At 39.0% G+C, this 23,740-nt stretch overlaps 1 protein-coding gene across 1 annotated transcript; it reads right to left on the reverse strand.

Moving 5' to 3' along the window:
* Positions 1–17,701: 17,701 nt before the first annotated feature.
* On the reverse strand, positions 17,702–20,015 carry LOC121317524 (potassium voltage-gated channel subfamily F member 1-like). The gene has a single exon (XM_041253551.1). The coding sequence runs from the start codon at positions 19,613–19,615 to the stop codon at positions 18,185–18,187; it is 1,431 nt and encodes a 476-aa protein (XP_041109485.1). The 5' UTR covers positions 19,616–20,015; the 3' UTR covers positions 17,702–18,184.
* Between the last annotated feature and the right edge of the window lie 3,725 nt (positions 20,016–23,740).

Here is a 23,740-nt window from a genome sequence, read left to right on the forward strand (position 1 = left end):
GGGCGAGTCATGCGTGCAGGTCCTTGTCTTGGCTGTGCGAAGTAGGCCGGTCTTTGCTGGGAACTCTAAACAGAGCTTTGCATTGGCTCTGGCGCTCCCGTGGGTTAGGGAGGCAAAACCAGCAGGACTGTTTCTCCTCATCGCACTACAGTGAACCCTACTGGCCAGACGCCCAGTGACCTGAAAGGTGGACATCTGCAGTGCTGGCCTTCGTCCTCCAGAGGTCGTAGCTTGCTGAAATCTGCTCTCAAGTTCCTAAGTGAGAAAGGAAGCTGGCTTGGTCGTGGAATCGGAAGACACCCGCTGAACCTTCAGGTCTCCTATGTCGTATGGGGGAATTGCTGCAGTCAGGGGAAAAGCAATTGGACATTCCAAATTGGGAGAACATTGTGGGTACAATAATAATTGAACCCCTCTGGAAATAAAAGTCAAACCAACTATGAACATTGAAAGCCCTGAAGGAATTGAAGGAACAGATATGGCATTCAGTCCCTGGATAATTGCTGTGGTTATGTACAGTATCTCTAGGTTGATTTAGATAGGCCATGTAATGCAAGCACACTTTTGCTTCTATTTATTGTTTTGAGTATAACCTTGATTTGTATTTCAGGGTTGATGCATCTTTGGAATATGGAAATGTCATGAGTTCAACTACACAGCCCTTCCCAGTGTATAAAGTTTAAACTAGTTTTGTTCCGGTGCTACTACTAGTAATAAACCTTCAAATCAATGTCACTGATCAATATAAATCCATTTTCTTTTTTTTTTTCTGTGACTTAATAGCTTAATCAAAACTTAGCCCATTAATCCATGTTGACAAAGAGCAAATCCTTCACACCCTACAGGGAATTAATCAGTACATATAGGTGTTTCTGTCCAGCAAACATTCTAATCTGTATTGCTGTGCAGAAAATAGTAATGGGCACATTCTCTTTACAGTTGGATTCACAAAGTTTTGTCAATCACTCTATGCAGAAAGCCATTCTTTTTTTCATTAGAAGTTCAGACTGTGCTCATAAAGGCTATTGGTTAGAGATATGCGTGAATAGTAATATGCAGTTCATTGATTCCATAGTCAAACGATTACAACAACCATAACATTATTAGCATACATGGTTAGTATACTAATACTGAATATGTCTTATCACACAAAGTGTCTACGTTGCATTAATATTTTCTATACCCATTTCTCATTGTAATTGATCATATCAATATGCATGAGAATTTATTCAACTTCCCATTCAGCAAGGAAGCCAACATTCCAGTACCTAATTTAGCAAATTAGTTTTACCGTGTTAATTTAGTTTAGACGTGATGTACCAAACTAATAATATGTTATCAACCTCAGTTGATTATATATTCAAATTAACTCAAATGGGGCAATGATGAAATTCTTTGCATTCACGAGGCAACTCCTTTTGAGTTGCACGTTTCAAAACAAACAAGGAAGTTATATTCTATTCCTAGAACAGTTTCCACTTAACTTGATTGCATTTGCTTCAGTTACTTTCTCTCATAAAGTATATAATATTAGACATGTTGAATACTTATCGATTTCCATATACAGAAGTCAATCTGTGTCGATGAATACTGCAGCTCTCCAGATCTGCAGTTCCAATGTAGACGACACTTAGCTGTACGGATTGTATTGTGTAGGCTCGCAATAAACAAATAAGTTCTTTTCAAATGGAGATCAGCTTGTTGATCTCCAAGGCTTGCAACATTATCTTTGTTGTTGGCAGTTTTCCCACTGGAAATAGCTCAGTTGATCAGACATAACTCAGTTCAGCTAATGTGTTGCAATTGAAAAGTTATATAGTTTGTATAAGTGTTCTTGTGGCGATTCTCTCTGAATCTTCCATAAACATAACTGACAGCTTCATTCAGTTCATTTCGTGCAGATACGCGGAAATAAAGACCCACTCCAATTAATGCAGTATCCCATTTCCTGGTCTCCATTTTCTGAGGCCCTTCCTCAGAAAATGATTCTAGCCATTATTCAGAACATTGGTTCTTCCTTGCCTTTTGTGAATTCAAGCATGTGTGCTCCCTTGACCAGAAACTTTCTTCAGAGCAGTGTAGCATCCATTTCGTTCCTCTGAACTCCCAGCCACCTCTAGCAGATGGACACTCCTTGTGTACACCTCCTTTGCAATATGCACACTTGGTCAGCACGCATGTCTGGAAGCAGCAGCTCGACTGGAAGCAGCACCACGAGGCAGCAGCTCGCTCATACAAAGTCAGCGGGCTTTGTGATTCTCTCTTTAAACCTGTGATTGGTTAGTCTGGTTATTTTGGGCAGTGCCTGAGTCCATGTGAAGTGTCTTTCATTGGTTGTTCTCGTACCGACGCGGCCCCTTGTTCTCCATTGGTCCACTATTTCGCCCCCTGTCGGCTGAAACCTAGAATTGTTTGGCTTGTGGTGACGAATGGGTCATTCAGCGATCGTGAAGATAAGCCATGTGTCCAGTATTTAGTTTATTACTTTTTAAAAGCAGTCTTTGTCAGTGGGGGAGTTGGAGACCAGAAACCAAGAAGACACAGAGAATGGTTTAAGACTCCCCCTGTATATTCCAATTTTGATACTTTCATGCACAGAATGATATAATGACCCCCCCCCCCCCCCCCCCCCCCCCCCCCCCCCCCCCCCCCCACCCCCCCCCCCCCCCCAACCCCCCCCCCCCCCCCCCACCCCCCCCCCCCCCCCCCCCCCCCCCACCCCCCCCCCCCCCCCCCCCCCCCCCCCCCCCTTGACGTTACAACAGGTTCCGGGTTTCCCAAGTCCGAACGGCAAAGTACAAAATTGGAAAAGAAAAGACCATCTCTGGTCTTTTAAACTCAGGAAATAAACTGTGCTCGCCCCAGTCGGTCTAAGTTCGTCTACCCGAGGCATGGAATATGCATCAAATTTACAAACATCATTCACCAATGGCATGCTGTCTATGTATGCAAAACATGTATGGCATGCCTTGGCATATATTTTATTCTACAATATTTTTTAAAATATGATAGAAAAATATGTTTATTCTACAACATTTATAAGTATATAATAGTCCTGTATGCAAGTAATCTGTTTGCCTCGGCAGTCTTCTTGCTTTGTTGGTCAAGGCATGCAACAGTACAAGTTGCATGGGGTTGCCCAGGTAACACGACGCAGTGTGCACCTTACTTTCTGGTGGCTGTACCCTGGAAAACATAGACAAGGCATTCAGGCTATCCAAGATACCACATGGTTGTCAGCCATACAACAGCTCAAAATGGAAAAAAACCCTGTTGAGGATTGTGGTATCTCGTGAACTGCAAAGAGCAAGTAAAGAAATAGTTTAGCCCAATTTCTTTTTTCCTGGTCTACAAAACGACGCAGTATACTCTTTAAAGTCTGATTGAATTGTTCGACCTGTCCATTCATTATTGGATGATAAACTGAGGTCTGAACCAAACACATTTTCAATAGTTTGCATAATTGCTGAATACAGCTTGACATTAAAATGAGTGCTCTGATCAGTGAGCATTTCTTTAAGGATTCGCGCCCTAGAAAATGATTTCACCAATTAATTAGCTACTGATTCCGAATTCATGGAATGTAAAAGAACGGCCTCTGGTTATTTTGTTGTACAGTCCACCACAAATAGAATATACCAATACCCAGAAACAGCTCCCTCCAGAGGCCTACACCAATTCTCTACATGGCACATGAATAATAAGGGGACCAAAGTTGCTGGGTGAACTGATTTAGGACCAACTAATTGACATTCAGATAAATATTTCTGTGCATGACTATGAACAACAGACGATAAAACCGGGCCAAAATTCATTCCAGTGTCTTTTCGGTCCCTAGATGACCTGAAAAAGGAAGATCATGAGCTAATCTTATGACCTCTGACCAAAAAGGCTCTGGAACTAACAGCTGTGTTACGGGCTGTCCCGTCCCGGCAGCTCGGGTTACTCTATATAGCAAGTGCCCGGACACAGAAAAATGCAGAAATCCTACTGGCTGACCCTCATTTATATCCTTCTCCTCAATATATCTAAATCTGGTCCCACACATACTGCAACGTGGGATCATTCTGTTGCTTGTACCCCAAGTCAATATTCTGGTCCCAATGGCAAGGTACATCAAGCGGGGAGTCTTATTGCCTGACCTTCCTTCTCAGTAACTCTGCACCCCAGGTCACAATGAATTCACACTCTTTTACCTCTCCATTTGTAACATTGGCTTACACTTGAGTTAGACCCCTCCATCTGTCTCCTTTGAGTTCCCTCAAATTCTAGGGCTAAACAGGTCAGTTTGCAATGGAAAAATTTCGCCAATTATTTTATCAGGTTGTTTAAGTTGTCCCCTGGTCAAAATTATGACCATTCCCTGACCTAATATTTGGTCCAAAAATGGCCACTCTCTCCTCTGGAGGACAGGGTATGGTTAACTTTCAGCTATAGCTACTTAGGGTTTTTTTCTCTCACCCACACTGTGGTAAATATTTCTTATCAACACAGAGCTCAAATGTGCCAATAGATTACCTTAAAATATTTAATATGGTGTCTTTTTGCTAGACATACAAACTACTATACAATATAGCAGATATATACTGACAACCAGGTTGCCTATTTATTCTCCGGTATTGGTGTGTTTGCTTGTTTGCTGGCAGGGTTTTTGGGGACAGATTATTCCTCCATGTCGCTCTCTTTAGGGGTGCTTTTCAAAGAGTTTTACTTCAAAGTGTAAATGCAGTAACTTGAAGAAAAAAGAACCAAAAAAAAAAACACCCTTTCGAGTAACAGCATGAAAAATGAACAACCTGCACTTAAAAGGTCTTAAATTCAATACATTCCGGAATCATTTCAGTTGATTTAAATGATTTAAATGTCACAGATCTAAAACTGCCAAAAGAGAAGGGGTCTTTAGGAAAGCCAACATCTTTAACAGTGTGTGGTTGTTGTGGTCTTTGCTTTAAAAGTAAGTAAAATGGCAGGTGTGGTTTCTAAATTGATAGCTAACAGATATTACTGTTGTCTTAAGAATGCATTAAATAGATTATTTGAACACTGCTTAGTTTTGCTGGGTGGAAAGCAGTGATTGTCTGTGAATGGTTTGTTGGATGAGATGGTTTAAAACCAAAATGAGAAAATTTGTCAAATTAACTCATCAGCTTTTTATTAGACGCCACCCTCGAATAAATAACACTCTCAATATGGAAATGTAAGGTTTTTTTATTCCTACCCCTGTTCAAAAAAAATAAAGAAATGCGCAACTCCTGCTATGTATATGTGACACTCCCTAAAAGACTGCTGCCTCAATCCAGCATATAATGCAAACTAATGTACACACACCTTTGTAAGCACATTTTATTTTATGGTACAGTCCCGACAGACAACCCAAGATGAACTACTTCCAGCACAGCAGTCCAGTCTTTTTTCCCCAGGAGAGTTCAGTGTCAGCACAGTTCAGTGAAAACTTAAACTCAGAGGAACTTAAAGCTTTGCCGGTCACTCTAAGCTATCCAAAAGCTGGCTGAAGATATCTTCTTGTAGGGGGTTTAGTTGTTTTGTTTTTTATTCAATTGGAATTTCTCAGTCCTGTACAATTATATATATTAAAAAAAAAAAATGTGTTTACTATCTGACAAGATTTAGTTTCGGATTCTCTTAGAGAAATTACAAACAAGCAGGTAAATTACAGTGAGACAAAACAAATAACCGAGTTGGATATATTTTATTCTCAACAGAAATCAAAACGATATTCAGAGATAATATTTAAAAAAAAAAAACAACTGCATCGCACTCAACTACCGTTCTCTCTCCTCTTCTTGTCCCGCCCCATAGCAATCAATACGCACTCCTGATTCACTGGTTCAGTACTTCCCTGACCTCCAAACTCCCAGGCTCTCGTTAACCGTCAGTAAATGTACTGTATATAAGCCCCAAAAACACACAGGAGTATACAGTGCTGCAGATCGGAGTCTCTCACGGCACCGTGCCTTAAATCATGTAATAAAATATTGCAGCATTTGTAAAACTTAGTATTATTAATAAAGGTCGCCCTCATAACTGCTGCCCTTGTTTAAGGGCCACAGTCATTTTGATCAATTTAAAATAAATGCTGCGGCACCAAATTGAAGTAATAAGGTATATATCTGTATGAAATACTTGCTTTCTTGGCAGTATTAAGTAATTTTTTCTGAAATATTTTCTTTCAAATAACTTCTAAATACTCAGGATGCCCCAGGCTACTATTATCATAAGCTAGTTTTGCAATGTATCTGATATACATATAGAATGACACGCACCTGTGGAAATCCGATATACATATAGAATGACACGCACCTGTGGAAATCCGATATACATATAGAAGGGCACGCACCTGTGGAAATCCGATATACATATAGAAGGGCACGCACCTGTGGCAATTTAAGTCTGGATCCTAGGAAGGGTATGTTACTGGTTGTGCTCAATTATTAAATGTGTGAAACAAACAAAAAGATAAACAACACACACCAAATATTCAAAACAGTACATTAATGAAAATAAATTACACAGCAAAATTCAAACAATATCTAAAGATAGTAGAAACAAAAGCCTTTTGGCATTTTGATTAAAACGCAGACAGTTCATTTCATAGTCTCTGTTCTGCTTGATAGGTCATCAATTTCCGGAAGGAATAAACAGAATAACATTTAATGATTAAAATTATATGGAATGTGTCCTTTAGAAAACTAATAATATTTAGAATTGAAATTGCAGATTGAAATCAGAAGAGATAAAATATCATCTCAATTAGGGAATTGCTTGTTAGTAACAAAGACAACAGCCTGCCAAAGCACCACAACTTCAGGCTTGACTGAATTAAATGGACCCAGTAATTAAAACATAAGCATGCAGCGGTAATTCATTTATTATGAGTATTTTATTGAGAAGAAAATACAAGTTTTTGACCTTTGACACTTGCTATCTACTTTTACATTCTATCAGCAGGTAATTGTCATGACTACCAGTCTATGGCATGAAGTTCAGTAAAGCATTGTTTAGATGTCAGCCTATCTGATGTGAGGTGAGACACTCTTCATTTCTGTGATTCCATGTAAACACCCACTGGTGATCTAGGAAAGGATGAACAATAGATAGATATTTTTTCAGAGTTCCATGTTGTCTTTTGTTCAAGGTGGAGGATTTCATAGATACAACTAAATGGATATCAGGTCCTTCTGTCATGGTTTACAAGTAATTGTATGAAACTTGGAGATATGGGACGAGATGATCAGATATTAGATAACTAAATAATGAATGTGGATCCATTTGAATTTACTATTATTTTCTTTCCCAGTACATTGCAGATATCTTGAAAATGTACCTGTTTTCCTGCTTTCCTGAGCCTGCCACCAACAGGCTAAATGTAGTTCTCAGATGGTTTGGTTCCTGGGACAACTGGGAGCCACGCATGGCCTGTTGCATATACTAAAATCATACAATGGACTTTAATACAGCAAATTAATCATGATTGGCCCAAGTGGAATGGTGGAATTGCCCAGAATCAGACAGGAAAACGGGTCTGTACTAGACAAGCCAAGTCGTATTGTTCCCAATCTAACCCCTCAGAATAGAACAATGAACAAAACAATACTTTAGATGCTGTCAAGAGCTAATAATCACAAAGATGTGAGAAACACTTGAGTAATGTAAAACTCAGTGGTGCGAATATGATTTCAGGAGCTCATAAATCAAGACAGGCTTCCTGAGAGAGTGCATGATGAAAGTCAATGGTATAAATCAAAGGGGCTCATTAAACAGCCAACCCCATTCTAATAACAACAACAACAACATCAAAACAATAAAGTTGACAGTGTTGTGTCAGAATATAGCACACTGTACTGCTGTTATGGATGTGCAGGTTTACAACAAACTACAGCATGCTATAGACCACCAAATTCAGATACCGAGCAAAATAATCTGTTATACAGTGACATTAGAAATGCATGTAGAAAAGCAGAAGCCATACTAATGGGGGATTCCAACTTCCCATGTAAAATGGGAAAACCCGGTGGGGAGCATGACAGCCGAAACTAAAATGGTAGAAATGACAAATGACTGCTTCCTAATGCAATTTGTCAAAGCACCAACTAGAGGGGGGAGGGCATGCCTTGATTTAGTCTTTTCAAATAACAAAAGACAGAATAACCAAAACAGAGGTCAGAGAACCATTGGCAAACTCAGATCACAATATGGTCTCATTGGAAGTACTTTTTTAAAACCCAAAAAAAGTAATAACTAAAGCTAAGGTTTACAATTTTAAAAAGGCAAACTGTGAAGGAATGAAGCAGAGACTAACAGAAGTAGATTGGAGTAAAATAGAGAAAACATCCATAGAGAAAGGATGGCTATTTTCCAAAAATGTAGTAAGAGAGGCACAAAACAAATATATCCCAAAAGTAGACAAATCAAAACCTAAAACAAAATGGCCAAAATGGTTTAACAGATCAATTTTAAAAAATTGGCACTTTACAGAGTGTTTAAAAAGGACCAAGAACAAAGTACACACAAAGAGTACTTGAAACTGCAGGCTCAAGTCAAAAAGGAAGTTAGAAAGGCAAAGAGAGAGATAGAAATGAACATTGCCAAGGGGGCTAAAACCAATTCCAAAAAGTAATATCATAACAGAAAATGAACATTCAAGGAGGAAGTAAAATTTTGAAGAGATACAAATGGCATCATAGATATTAAATGATTACTTTTTACAAGTTTTTACAAAGGAAGATAAGGACAACATGGTCTACATGTCGACCCGTTCCTATCCAGTTTTAAATAACTTTATCATAAGAGGCAGAAGTGTTAAAGGGACTAGAAGTTTAAAATAAACAAATCCCCTGGACCAGATGAGATCCTTCCAATAGTACTCAAAGAAATGAAAGAAGTTATTTACACACCGCTAACTAAGATCATGCAACAGACTCTTGAGATAGGGGTTGTACCGACAGACTAGAGAATTGCAAATGTAATAACCAGGTAACTACACACCAATAAGCCATAAACTTATAGAAACTATAATAAGATCCAAAACGGAAAATTATCTATATTGTAACAGTATCCTGGGAGACAATCAGCATGGAATTCTAAATTCTAAAAGCTATTGACAATAGACCATGTTAAGAGTGTTTGCTTTTCTCGAGACACCTGTTTCTCGTGAAATAAACGTGGACACGGTGCCTCTTTGTGTTTACATGTAAACCCTCTCATTTCACTTTTGGAACGCCAACTTTTCCCTAAACTCTATGCAAATGACGGCGAGGGGGGTCGGATTTAAATTAGCCATGCTGATGGCCCACTTAGATTCGAGTGTTGTTAACGGTGAAAGTCCCCAAAATACTGTTTACATGAGCAAATAAAAGTTTCAAGAGAAAGACTCCACCTGTCATTGTGTTTGATGTAAATGGATATTAAATTTGCTGATGGATAGTATCTGCTTTTTTAATACTATGTTTTAGTGTTGTCGCCCACACTGCTTTTCACACATCATGTGTGTGTGGGGGTGTGGGGGGGGGGGTTCTTAATAATAAACTGGGACAAATCCGAGAGGTCGTTGAACGGTCGTTTGGGCTTTTGCAAGGGAGGGGGCGGATACTACTGAAGCGTACTGACGTGAACCACAAGCTTGTTCCCCAAGTCTGTGCCAGGACCGTAAGGAGATGTTCAGGCAAGCAGAAGAACAGATACCTCAGCCTCCAGCAAGAGTTTTGTATCTCTTTATACCAAATATAGCATCCTCATTTACTTGTATGACTGCTTCTGCTTACTAAAGAATTGGAATATTGAGCAGTATTGTTGATTCCAAAGAAATAAGTCACGAAAATTCCACACCACATTGTAAGTGGAGGATGGATACAGGTTTTGTTCAGACATAAGTAACTAGGAGTATAGTTATACACATTTAAGCACATTACTTACTAGTACCTACAGTGACTCTCAAAAGTATTCACCCCCTTTGGACTTTTCCACATTTTATTGTGTTACAACATGGAATCAAAATGGATTTAATTAGGAGTTTTTGCCACTGATCAACACAAAAAGACATAATGTCAAAGTGAAAAATAAAATTTACAAAATTGTTCTAAATTAATTACAAATACAAAACAGAAAATAATTAATTACATAAGTATTCACCCCCTTGAGCCAATATTTGGTAGAGGCACCTTTGGCAGCAATTACAGCCATGAGTCTATTTGTATAAGTCTCTACCAGCTTTGCACATCTGGACACTGCAATTTTTTAACATTCTTCTTTGCAAAATTGCTCAAGCTCCGTCAAGTTATTGGGACCTTTGGTGAACAGCAATTTTCAACTTTCCATATATTCTCAATTGGATTGAGTTCCAGGCTTTGACTGGGCCACTCCAGGACATTGACCTTTTTGTTTTTAAGCCACTCTAGTGTGGCTTTGGTTGTATGTTTGGGGTCATTGTCCTGCTGGAAGATGAATCTTCTCCCAAGTCCCAGGTCTCTTGCAGACTTCAGCAGGTTTTCCTCCAGGATTTCTCTGTACTTTGCTGCATCCATTTTACCCTCTATCACCACAAGTTCCAGGCCCTGACGCAGAGAAGCATCCCCAACACATGATGCTGCCACCACCATGCTTCACGGTAGGGATGGAGTTCTCAGCATGATGTGCTTGTGTTAGGCTTGTGCCTCAGACCATAGAATCTTCTTCCACTTGGTCTCAGTCTCCCACATGCCTTCTGGCAAACTCTAGCCGAGATTTGATTTGAGTTTTTTTCAACAATGGCTTTCTTTTTGCCACTCTCCCATAAAGGCCAGTTTTGTGAAGCACCCGGGCTATTGTTGCCACATGCAGTGTCTCCCAGCTCAGCCGTGGAAGACTGTAACTCCTTTTTGAGGACGGCCTGTTCTAGACATTCACAGTTCTCCCATATCCTCTCCATTTCTTAATAATGGACTTTACTGTGCTCCAGGGGATATTCAATGCCTTGGAAATGTTCTTATATCCTACCACTGATCGGTGCTTTTGAAGACCCTTATTCCAGATTTGCTTTAAATGTTCCTTCATCTTCATGATGTAGTTTTTGTTAGGAAATGTACTAACCAACTGTGGGACCTCCCAGAGACAGGTGTAGTTAATCTGAAATCATGTCAAACACCTTAATTGCACACAGGTGGACTCCATTCAACTGTGACTTCTAAAGACAATTGGTTGCACCAGAGCTTATTTAGGTGTGTCATAGCAAAGGGGGTGAATACTTATGCAATTAATTATTTTCTGTTTTATATTTGTAATTAATTTAGAACAATTTGTAGATTTTATTTTTCACTTTGACATTATGGACTTTTCTGTGTTGATCAGTGGCAAAAACTCCTAATTAAATCCATTTTGATTCCATGTTGTAACTATAAAATGTGGAAAAGTCCAAGGGGGGTGAATACTTTTGAGAGCCACTGTACGGAAAGCTATTTGCAAGTGTATTCTGAAGTACTGTACAGTAGCTGTAACCACCTGAATTCACAAGCCCACAAAGCAGTTTATGAAACATTTTTAGTAATAGTTTTAAACAGAAACTTGTTACATACAATATGTATGATACTTTACAAACATATTTAGATCTGTGTATGATTAGCATTATGCAAAATTTTAGGGAAGACGGGGAAAAAAAAGTGGGGTATAAGCAACATCAATCTGATAAAGGAAATACTGCAAACAAAACATTAACTTCCCTGCTGCCATCTTTGTACCATGGTAACTTATATATTCCCCATGTGACTTTTACAGCAGCTTTAGGAAAGGACTTGAACAAGCTAATTAACATTTTCACGAGAAACTTGTGCTTACACGTGTAAGTGGGCGTTAATTTCACAAGATTTTCCTAGACTCTCACAAGAAATGGAGACTTTCATAGTAAAATACTAAGACTGTTTTTTGGTACCCTTTCACGAGCTTTCCTTGCCAAGTTTCACGTATTGTCGATTCACATGAAATAATCAAGCATGTAAAACTGGCCTAATGTTGACCCAGGGGACTTTTTCTACCTAAAAAAAAGAAACAAGGACCAGGGGTCCCAAATGGAGATTAGATAAAGGGGCATTCAGAACAGAAAATAGGAGGCACTTTTTTTTACACAGAATTGTGGGAATCTGGAAACAATTCCCCAGTAATGTTGTTGATGGTGACACCCTGGGATCCTTTAAAAAACTGCTTGATGAGATTCTGGGATCAATAAGCTACTAACAACCAAATGAGCAAGATGGGCTGAATGGCCTCCTCTCGTTTGTAACCTTTCTTATGTTCTTACCATATTACTAATCTTGAAAATGTACACCACTTGACTAAGTCAGATTACCCTTATACACACACGGGAAAGGCATACAATATGTTTTGTTGTTATTAAATAAAGATCCTTTCTAGGGTTTGATCAGAAATGTATTACCGTATTGATATTTCTTATGAGATGGTTTCTAGGTCTGTAATGTACAAAAAGGGTGCAATGGATTGATGAACGGCAAATGCATTAAGTCACTGTGCAGTAAAACTGGTGACATTTCCACAATTTATATCAACTGGCACTGAAGCTGGTAATCTTGTTGTATATCTCAAGCTGTTAAAGCCACCCCTATAATTACTTTGTGAAAAGCTCTGGAATTATGTTTGCTCCCAATGTCCTCCTCCTGTGAGTACAAAGAGTGATACAATAGCTCTCTACATGACTAGAAAGCTTTCTTGTACAGTGTCCTCCCTGTACCCTGCTTTTTTCAGTGTGTACTGTATCCCACACATCTTTCCATTGAAATGAATACAGCCTATTTACTGGATGAATCCTATATAGACAGCTGGTTCCAAGTCCAAGTTGAAGGCAACTTTGCTGTATCAAACCCCAAGACTCCCATAGTGTTTAAGTGACCTGAAACCTGGTCCCATGAAATCAAGTTACAAGCCACAAAGTGGCTTCATATTCCCTCAGTTTTAGAACAAACTAAAATGTTACTCTATAAGCCCCACCCATTCCCCAGGAAACACAGACAAGGGTTGTGATGTTGCTAAGCAATGGAAAGATAGACCAGAATATTTACATCTAATTATACTATCAGTGGGTGCATAAATGCCTTAAGGATAGCTGATTTGTGCTTGGGAATATCATTTCAGTAAATTATTGGTTCCCAATTTGCCTATTGGGATGATTACAGACATGATAAATAGAATATTGGAAGGTTTCGAATATATTACCACACAGTAACACATCTAATATATGTCTCAAGTAGGTTTTGAGTTCAGCCACCAGTGCATTACTAGCCCAAAACCAGTGGGAGACATATTGTGTGATAGTAATATATTCTAACACGTTATTTTATCTATTTTGTTTCTTAAAGCATACAAACATGAATAAAACATTTGTTTACTGTCAGTTTTACAGCTGTTGCAAACCTTATATTTTCAAATAAATTTTAGTGTTTTATTATTCATAAATTACTTAATGTTTATATTTTTTAAAGTATTAACTTTATTTTAAATGTTATACACTAGTTTCATAGACATTGATTAGTTCTAATCTTGGACAGCCTTACCTAAGTTATTATGCAATTCATTTTAAATAGTATTGAATTGGGCAGTTTGGTATTTGCATCATGCGTTTGCATGGTTTGGCAGGGGGTGTGTGTTACTAGTATTCTTTGTTCTTGCTGTTTGCAAAATGTGTATCTTGCAACTGCCCAGTGCACATCACTGTGTTTACTTGTTAATAGAATGTATGTACTTAATAGTATATTATATTTCACCATATCAAAGGTTAGACCATGACTTGGAGATGTTGACATCATGACGGTACGGATATTGTATCAGAACCCATACATGTGTGATTTGGCCAACATGTAACACACATTTAGAAATGGAAACTATCTTCTCATTGTCAATGAAATAGCAGAAATGACTGAAGTAATACTGGCTCTGTGCATAACATATGGTGACGTATTGGGTACATAATTCAAAGGCGCTGGAACAATTTTTATAGTGGAGGTGCTGAAAGCCATTGAACAAAACTGTAACCCCTGTATATGATGGAAGTCATGCAAAGCCAGGGGTGCAGAAGCACCCTGGGCAATACGTTATATATTATATATTTGTATATAATATGTACATGGTGTGTGTATCTGTAACCACACACACACACACACACACACACCCTTTCATTTGTATTGAAGACAGATGATGGGTTTGGGGCAAGTAGTTACAGCAGGGGTCTCCAATCCTGGTCCTGGACGGCCAGTGTCCCTCTTGGTTTTTGTTCCCTGTCCACAAAATTACTCAATTGAATCAATTAAGCACTTAATTGGTCCAATTAAGTAATTTAGGGTACAATTGGAGGAGGGGCCCTCCAGGACCAGTATTGTACGTTAGAGCGTTTGGTGAGGTAGCTAACCCCTACCATCAAGTATGATACAATAGCACTATTTAACATCAAAGCACTTTTGAAGGCTGAAGATGTTCTCAAAAACATCTGCCCCTTGTAAATTTAAGAAATCAGTAAGGAATACAGAGTCAAAGACATGCTATTTCATACATCCACTTGGGGCAGTGTTGCTGAGGGACAGGCTATTAGGCAAAGGGCTTCTAAAACACAAAAATGAATAGGTTAGATTGTTCATCCTACTGTGGACTGGCTGTTGTCTATTCCTTTAAATAATAAAGGGTTAAATAATGGATGAAAAAAATCTTGAAGAGCTTTTGAAGTGAAGCAGACTGTCAGCCATTTTGTAACTGTGTTGCATTTAGGGTACGTGTAAAAAAAAAAAAAAAAAAAAAAAAAAAAAAAAAAACGGTCAGCAAAATTACAGAAAGAGTGTCAATTGTCTTTAGTAGAACTCTCAATAATGCCAGTCAGTCATCTATGGGCCTTTTTGGAGCAAAATAACATATATACAAATGATTAAAGGCACTATGGGGTCTAAATGGGGCCACTCAGCTTTTTCACTTGTGTGTAGCCCTACCATGTATCCATGGAGTGAGCGATTATGGGAATTGTGTTTCATAGTGAAGAGAGAGAAAGGAAAAAAAAGCCAGAATAGATACGATTCCGACAGAGAATAAACAGTAATTACAGGCATACACTCTGCACCACAATGGCCATGTATAATAAGATAAAGTACACCCTATTGTATATAAAGTCATGTTACCACAAGAACAGAGTCTCATGTCAGTACTAGCACCCTAAGAATTACAGCCTCCTGTGCACAGTACTTGATTAGGTGTGAATGATTTGATGAATGTCTCTAGTTGGTCCAGATTCTGAGATTGAGGCACAGGCTTGTGTTTAATAAACCTACAGAGGCAAGTGTCACAATGGACAAGTAAGTAATGGGTTAGTATTTATTTTTACTCAGAATAGGTAGTTTATCAGCAGATTATATACTCTGGTAATCAGGAATCCCATACTTTAACACTTTTTCTGAGCCCAGGACTACACAAGGTAGTTAAATAGATTTGGTACAACAAATGAAAATGAAAATCAATGTTCATCGTAACTCGCTCCTCCCTCCAGGAACACACAACTCCCGTGCAGCAAGGACAGTTTCAACAGGTAACAGCACTTATTGGTCTCTATTCCTGCAACACCTGCCAATAAGCAGGCGCATGCATATATAAAAGAAATACCAAGTAGGCAACAAAAAGTTATACAATGTCAATAAAATACAGCAGCAATACATCATTCAATAGACTGGACTGTATCGAGAAGAATCGTAAGAACAACGCAGCCGACTTCAAATCAACCAGCAATCACACAGTCTGGCCGCCCTGCAGTGAATGGGCTAACCTAAATTGTAATAGAGAAACACAAGTATTAAGAAAAAACCCTTTATTTACAAAGCATTTCTCCATCAACAAAGCAATGCAAATGGGTTGTCTCACTACAATCAATCCCGTTTGTATACGACCAGAATCAATACTCACTTTCTTCCTATAGACTTCAATACACGTCGCAGTCCCGCTCATCCTTGCTGTTCCTCTCTCACTAGGTTGCAATTCCAATAGTCTCTCTCAAGTCTCTCCGACAAAGCACATATATAACAAAAAGACAAATAAGTAAATTATCTGACAATTAAAAGATTTACGAATTCAACCAGATAGTTTAAGCAGAAAGAATGAATAGCGTGCAGTGTCTAAAAAAGTACCAATTGCGTCAGTTAAAGCAATGATATGACCGCATCACATAAAGGTAAACTACCGATAGTCAAAAGAGCATCAATCTATTCTAAATGACAACAGCATTCAGCTATTGTATAATTAAACAATATATTAGCAACATCCCCAACAGTCACAATCCTAGTTAAATACACAAAAAGTAGGGAATATAGGGCTACAATAGCCATGTGTTACTCTTCCGCCGGCATCGTTCGTTTGTGTTTCTGTTCTTGTGAGTCAAATCCCTCTTTTTATTGTCTGTGAAGGGCAAGTGAAAACACTATGATAGTTAATGTGAGAGTCGGGCGTCAGCAATGTCAGTCCGTATGAGGCGCTGATGCTCAAGCATCATAAACTAACAATTACTGGATAAAACAAAAGCAAAACAAGCAGTGATAAAAATAAGAAAACAATTTAGTGACACACACACACAATGCTAGTACAAATCCAAAACACATTCATAATAAGAACAGTGAAGAAGTAAAATATTCAGCGCACACACTAATTAAAAAACGAATTGAAATCTGACGCTCGTTCCACCCTCCGTCTTAAACTGGTCATTCATGACACGCGCACAGTTGCAGTTGTCTTTTACTCCTAATTATAATCATAATAGTAAAAGTTAAGAGATATGCGGAGGTCATCTGTATACATTTGCACCTGCATGTAGATTGTATAATCTCAATAATTCTCATCGACACCGCTGTTTGTACTTGGATACTCTATTACAAATTGCGATACACAGATGTTATGTTTAAGTATTACGGTTCTTCCAGTCTGCCCACCTTTGACCCAGAACTCTTACATTTAATCTTACTGAAGCAGGGCTGCAGCAAAAACCCGACAAAACACAAAAAGCATGCTGATCAGCACCACCAGATTGACGCTGCTTTGTTTGAACACGTTATCTGGGGTGATTAAAACTTTATTGAAACACGCGTTGAGCAAATACTGCTGTAGCAGACGCACGGAGATGATAATTTGGAAGCAAACATAAAACAAGGCAGGGATCCATTCACCATACACTAAAAAAAATGTATAGAAAATAACCCAGTGTCTGTATCTTAACCTTGGAATACCTCGAAAGAGGCAACACTGCCCTGATCTGAAGGTACTGGGGTCCCTCAATATTATGCTGCCATTAAAAGTCCCTTTCAAAGCAAATATTGAAGGTGTGGTTGAACTGCACAATGATGGGAGTGGGTGGTGGTATAGGGTGTGCGGTGGAATTTTGATTTAAACGTGTAATCAAGTTAAGCTGAACACAAACAAGCATAAACTGTTGCTAACGTGTTCACATTTCTGTACAATAAACTAAATAAATAAATAAAAACGTTCTTTCTGGAACCTAATACAAAATTTAAATTTACAGTATGTCATATTTTATATTTTATAATGTACAATTACAAGGACCTAAATTAAATCAACGATTATCAAAATGTTTTTTTTTTTTTTTAAATTATAACAAAAAATGTATTTTAAAAATAAGAACGCATATCTCTATTGAAATATAAAGTTGTTTTATTTTTGCGCTGAAGTAGCGTAGCAATTACAAGGCTTTTGTAAAACACGTGTATAATTGTGTAACACACACTTAAGGAAAATGCTTTCAGTTAAAATGGCGCTGGAACGTCTTTTTTTAGATCTAAACATTACAATATTAGATTAATCAGTAAAAAAAAAAAAAACATGAGACCAGCAAACACATTTTACATACGGTTTTATTAGGGATAGGCTACGCGGGCTTTCGCATACAGAAAGTGTGCATATTACACTAAATTACGTTGTGATAAACATGCAGATACAGTAACGCCACACACATCATAAATATTTTAAACATCAGGATAAACTACATAGTTCAGAGTGACCCAACCAGTTGTTGCGACAAAACTGTTTCCTCTTTACCAAAGAGCTATACAAGAAAGTAATAGAATAATGACATGATTAGTCACCTCTTAGATCCAGCTCATAGATTGCACAATATCGTCCAGGACTGTTTGTCAACACGAAAAAAAAAAGTTTATTTACAGCTTTGGAGTCTTGTTCTGCGCTGTTTCGCGTCTGATAAAAGCGGAATGTGACTGTCGCTATAGGACATGTTCCTGCTGTTCAAGCCAGCTGCAGCGTTGCTTTCGTTCCTTCCCTTCCTCTCGGTGGAATGCAGTGCCATCAGATCGAGCTCGTGTTTGGCTGCAGTCTCCAACACTCTCTGTTTGTCATAGTATTTGACGAAGTTGTTAATGATCGGGTGAATGGGTAGGGCTATGGCAATCACCCCACAGAGGAAGCTCATCGCTGCATTGCATTTACCCAGGGTGGTTTTGGGGTATATGTCCCCGTAGCCAACAGTAGTCATGGTAATTATAGCCCACCAAAAAGATTGGGGGATGCTCTTGAAAAGCGTCTCCGGGTGGTTCTGCTCCATGGTGTAACCCACGGCAGAAAACACAAAGATCCCCATTGCTAAATACATGAGTAGCAATCCAAGTTCTTTGAAGCTCATTTTCAAAGCGTATGTTAGAGTTTGGAGACCAGAAGAGTGGCGTGCCAGTTTGAAAATCCTTGCAATCCTCATAATTCTCAAAGCCTGGATGGCCTGCTGAACGTTGGACAGCTCCATCATCTTGTTACCCAGGTAGGTGAGACTTAAACTCACATAGAATGGCATTATTGCCAGAATGTCAATGATGTTCATAAACGAGAGGGCAAAATGCACTTTATTCGGTGACGAGATTAATCTGAGAACGTACTCAATGGTAAACCAGCCTATACAGACTGTCTCGATGGCTTCTAAAGTCGGGTGTTCCACGTGGTTACCTTCGGCATCCGCCACTTGTAGCTCCGGGATAGTCCCCACACACATCACCACCGAAGAAATCAGAATAAAGAGAAAGGACATGATGGCCACCACTCGCGCTGGAAGCGAAGACTCCGGTTTCTCCAAAAACTTCCAAATAAACTTTTGGCACTTTTGCCAGCGGTCGTCAGAGGGATCTCCTTCCAAGTCGTCCAATATTAACTGTACTCTATTTGCTATTTCTTGTAGTTCTTCTTTCTTCTCGCTCAGATTGCTTTTGCAACAGTCGTCCAGAAAACTAGGATCTATTTTCCAAAACTCCAACTCTTTCTGGAAGCAGATGGGACAAATGCCCCTTTTCATATGGATCTCTCCAAAGTAATACACGTCTATAATGCACTTGAATGCGCCTGGATCTCTGTCGAAGTAAAACTCTTTCCTAGCGGGGTCGTAGTCGTCGCAAAGGGAGAAAATTGCATCGTATCCCCCAGAAGAGCAGTTGGCTAGCTCAGCGAGTCGGGTCTCCGGGTAGCGGTTCAGGATATCCCCATACAGCACTTGTCTCACTCCTCCAATATTTACCACGATCTCAGTTTCCTCACTTGCCTCTGAACCATTGCAGTTTGCATATCTCATCCTAGGCATTCCCCACATTTTGCTTATTGCGATCCAATAGATTTTCAATACATTAAAATAAGGGTCCCTTCTAGTATCTCTAAAATGCGCAATAGTGTAAACTCAGTCACATTCGCTTTTCTTACATGGAATTGAGGAATCAGAAATGCAAGCTGACGATTTTGTTTTAATTGTATAATTTACCACATCAGATCTTTCCTAAAAGAAAACAAAGGCGCACCAGAGAGCCCCTGCACATTCTATTTCCCTGGTACCCTGGTGCATAACAGGTCCCTTCTCTTCCAGTAGACTGTGGAATGAGTGCGACGAAACGTCAATAGCCGGCTGCCTCGTGTTTAAAGTGCAATCCAGAGCAGGGGTTCTGTCTTGTCAGGGCTATTTATCCAGATTCACACACAGCGCGTCATAGAACCATAAACTTGTGAGGCGATTAGAAAAGTAATTGACAGCTCTGGTGCAAAAACAGGTGATCCGTCATAAACAAGTCCCTGGAGAAGTACCACAGTCATCAACACACTTAAGAGTGGAAAAGAGGTCACGATAGCGCACAATATTATTTCAAACAAAATAGATGATTACAGGAAAACATATGGTCAACTGCATTGTGAACTACAAATCGTACTTTAAAAAAATGGAATACGTCTTTAAACACTTTAATATACAATATTATATTAATATACAATAAAATGATGTTTTGAACAGTTGTATTTATCTTTTTAGAATGCTAAAGCTTCATACATTTGTGTTTTTAATAATGTCTTTTAAACTATTAAATCACTTTGGTATGTATTGTCTGACAGGGAATTGTTTTATATAAAAGTTAACTGTACTGTGTTGTTGTAATTCCGTTGTAATCTTTTATTTATTTATTTATTTATTTTTACCGATTACATTTTCTGACCAAAATACGTAGCCAACAAGAAAAGTTGCAATTGATTTGTCTGTCAGTTTTTAGAATATTAAGAATCTTGGCGAGTTATTTTGCATGAAAAACGCATAATGTTTACTTGAATGAAAAAGTGTGTGCTGAAGTTTATACAAGTGATCAACGTGCACCCTCTAGCGGTTGAACTATGAAAATGTTAACAAAAAAACTTCTGGAGATTAGGTATTTGTAGGTGACAAGGTACATCATAAATAGTAATGTTTATCAACCAAGAGCCAGATGAATATACAATGGTCTAAAATCCCCTTTAATTTATGTAGGGATTTATTTTTCCATGAAACAGTAAAGGTCCAACCTGCTGATTATGCCACAAGAGTTATCTATTTGTGGTACCTTAACACTTCCAATTTGTAAACAACAATTAATACAATACATGCAATCTTTACAGTATTGTACCAAAATATACCAACACATAATGAAAAAATCATGAGTTCATCACTGAAATACGTACATCCATTTGTAGAAAACAATTGTGTGACAGTGGCCTAACATTTTTTTATTGACAAGAAAGACTTGTGGAATGGACCACAGAGACACATCCATCATACACCTTTTCAAACAGAAGGGGAATGGATTTGTGTGTGACAACCACTGAGGCATTTCACTGCTTGTTATAGCAGGAAAGATCCTGGCCAGAATACACTGAGCCTATAGCTGAGGCTGTTTTGCCAGACAGCCAGTGTGAATTCAGAACAGGCCGAGGTACCATCTACATGATTGTCTCTGCAAGACAGCTACAAGAAAAGTGCCAAGAACAAAACATGGACCTTTAATTATTTGTTTGCTGACCTCACAAAGGCTTTTGAAACAGTCAGCAGACAATGTCTCTAGAAGCTGTTAGCCGTTATAGGCTGCACAGAAAAATACATCCAGATGGTGAGTCAGTTCCATGTTGGCATGATGGCCAGCTATGGACAACAGTGAGCACTCCAACCCACTCCCCGTTTCCAAAGGTGTCAAGCAAGGCTGTGTTCCAGCACCTACACTGTTCAGCACCCTATTTGCTGCCATGCAAATATATGCCTTTAGAGACTGTGACATCAGTCTATATACGCTTCAGAGTTGATGGTAAACTTTTCAATCTTTGTCGACTGAAAGCCATGACAAAAGTCTTCAAAGAACTGTTCAGGTGCTCATGTTTGCTGATTGTGCCCTTTCCACTCACTCACAAGAGGATCTACAAGTTATCACGAAACTCTTCTCAGATGCCTGTAAAAAGTCTGGCCTGACCATCAGCCTAAAGACGACCAAAGTGATGTATCAATCTGCCCCAGGTCAGCCATACATACCTCCTGCCATCATAATCGATGATCACATACTATCAGCTGTGGATAGGCTTACCTATCTAGGTACTGCACTGTGCTGTGGTGCTCTGATTGATGATGAGGTTTCCCTCAGACTAGCTAAAGCTAGTGCCGCTTCTGGTAGGCTCTGCGAGCACTTGTGGGTCAAAAGAGGCATCGAAAACGAAACCAAACTGAAGGTGTACAAAGCTGTAGTCTTAACATCTCTGCTATATGCATCAGAGACATATACAGCCATCATATCAGGAGACTTAACCGCTTCCACCTTGGCTGTCTCAGAAAAATCTTGAAGATACTATGGCAGGCCAGGATTCCTCACACTGAAGTGTTAAGCAGAGCAAACATGCCAGGCATTGAGCCCATGATAACAAAGGCACAGCTACAGCGGGTCAGACAAGACGGACATCTCATGAGAATGCATGACGATAGAATCACTAAGCAAGTGTTCTATTCTGAACTACAGCATGGAGCACGCTCTCAAGGTGGCCAAAGGAAGCGATATAAAGACGATATCTCGAGGCAAACTTGAAGAAATGCGGCATTGGTGTAGAGACATGGGAGCCAGTAGCCTTAGACAAACTAAAATGGCAAATGGCTACTCTTAAGGGAACAGCTGAGCATGAATCTCCACACATTCAGTATGCTGCTGACAAGCAGCCAGTTTGCCCAAGTGATATTCAGTGTCCAGATTGTGGGAAGCACTTCCGAGCAAAGACAGGACTTATTAGTCATCAGAGGGTTCATCGTCAAAACTCAAATGTGAGATGAGCAAATCAGAAGGCTGTCATCCTTGAGAACAATGTACTAGCATCATCATTCACAAAAAAAAAAAAAAACACATAGATTGCTCCAGAATGGGCCAACATGGAGATGCAACAGTCACTTAAAAGAAAGGAATAAGTAAAGTTGCATATGTACAGATATTGAGCAGTATTTGTGGTACCTAGCTATTAACCTAAAACCCAGGTTGTAAAAGGGGAAATTATAGTGTTTGCACTGATTGCTTTAAATCAAATATATCATTATGTTTAAAATACAACCATTAAATCATAAGTAACATATTAAAATATATGATCCTTACCAATATAAATCGGTAGTAGCAAAGATTTAAAAAAAGCTTTCTTTCCTATCCTTGACACAACACCCTTCTCATCCTTATTGTTTTGCTGTTGATCTTTGTGTTGACTCTGGTCAAGGTGTCTCACCCGACCATGCCTAACTTGTCTATGTGTAGCGCATGTTGTATTTAAGATGCTTGTTTGCGTTACACGTGATTACCGGTCCGTACCCATGCAGTCTCTGCCGTTACACACAGAAAGGGAGTGCCAGGCTCCGCTGGTGTTGTAATATATTTAAGGACTTTTACAGAGCTGTGGCAGCAAAAATGGGAGAAACCTGAGTGAAAGTGAAAGTCTGGAAAATATAGTCATTAGTAGCAATATAAGGGACCTGTAGAATGTTGTTATGATATTTCAGCTGTAAAACAACTTCCTCAACCTTTTACTCATGTCAATTGTTATTGGGCTGTAACAAGATGACAGGCGTGTCAAAGAACAATATATCATATGCTTGCTGAAAATACCACCAGCTCCTAGTGTGCTGATGTCAGAATTGGAACAAATTTAGACTCTTACTGGGATCCCAGCTGGTACATAGCAATCCCGCACACAATTTACAGCAATCGTTTAATTTAGCAGAGTAGACGAACTTTAGAGTAACAGGATTTTCAATGGGCCCATTGTTTCTTCGACCAGCTTAACCAGCTCCTCTATTAGCATAAATTCCCTTGAATGAGCACATCCAGCTGAGAGCCCACAGGTAAAAAGCTATCACTCCTGGAGTTCCCCTGAGGGATTACTGCGTTTCAGTGGGGATTTTTCTCATAATGTAAGT

This window comes from Polyodon spathula, chromosome 6 (genome assembly GCF_017654505.1).
Source record: "Polyodon spathula isolate WHYD16114869_AA chromosome 6, ASM1765450v1, whole genome shotgun sequence".
Taxonomy (NCBI): domain Eukaryota; kingdom Metazoa; phylum Chordata; class Actinopteri; order Acipenseriformes; family Polyodontidae; genus Polyodon; species Polyodon spathula.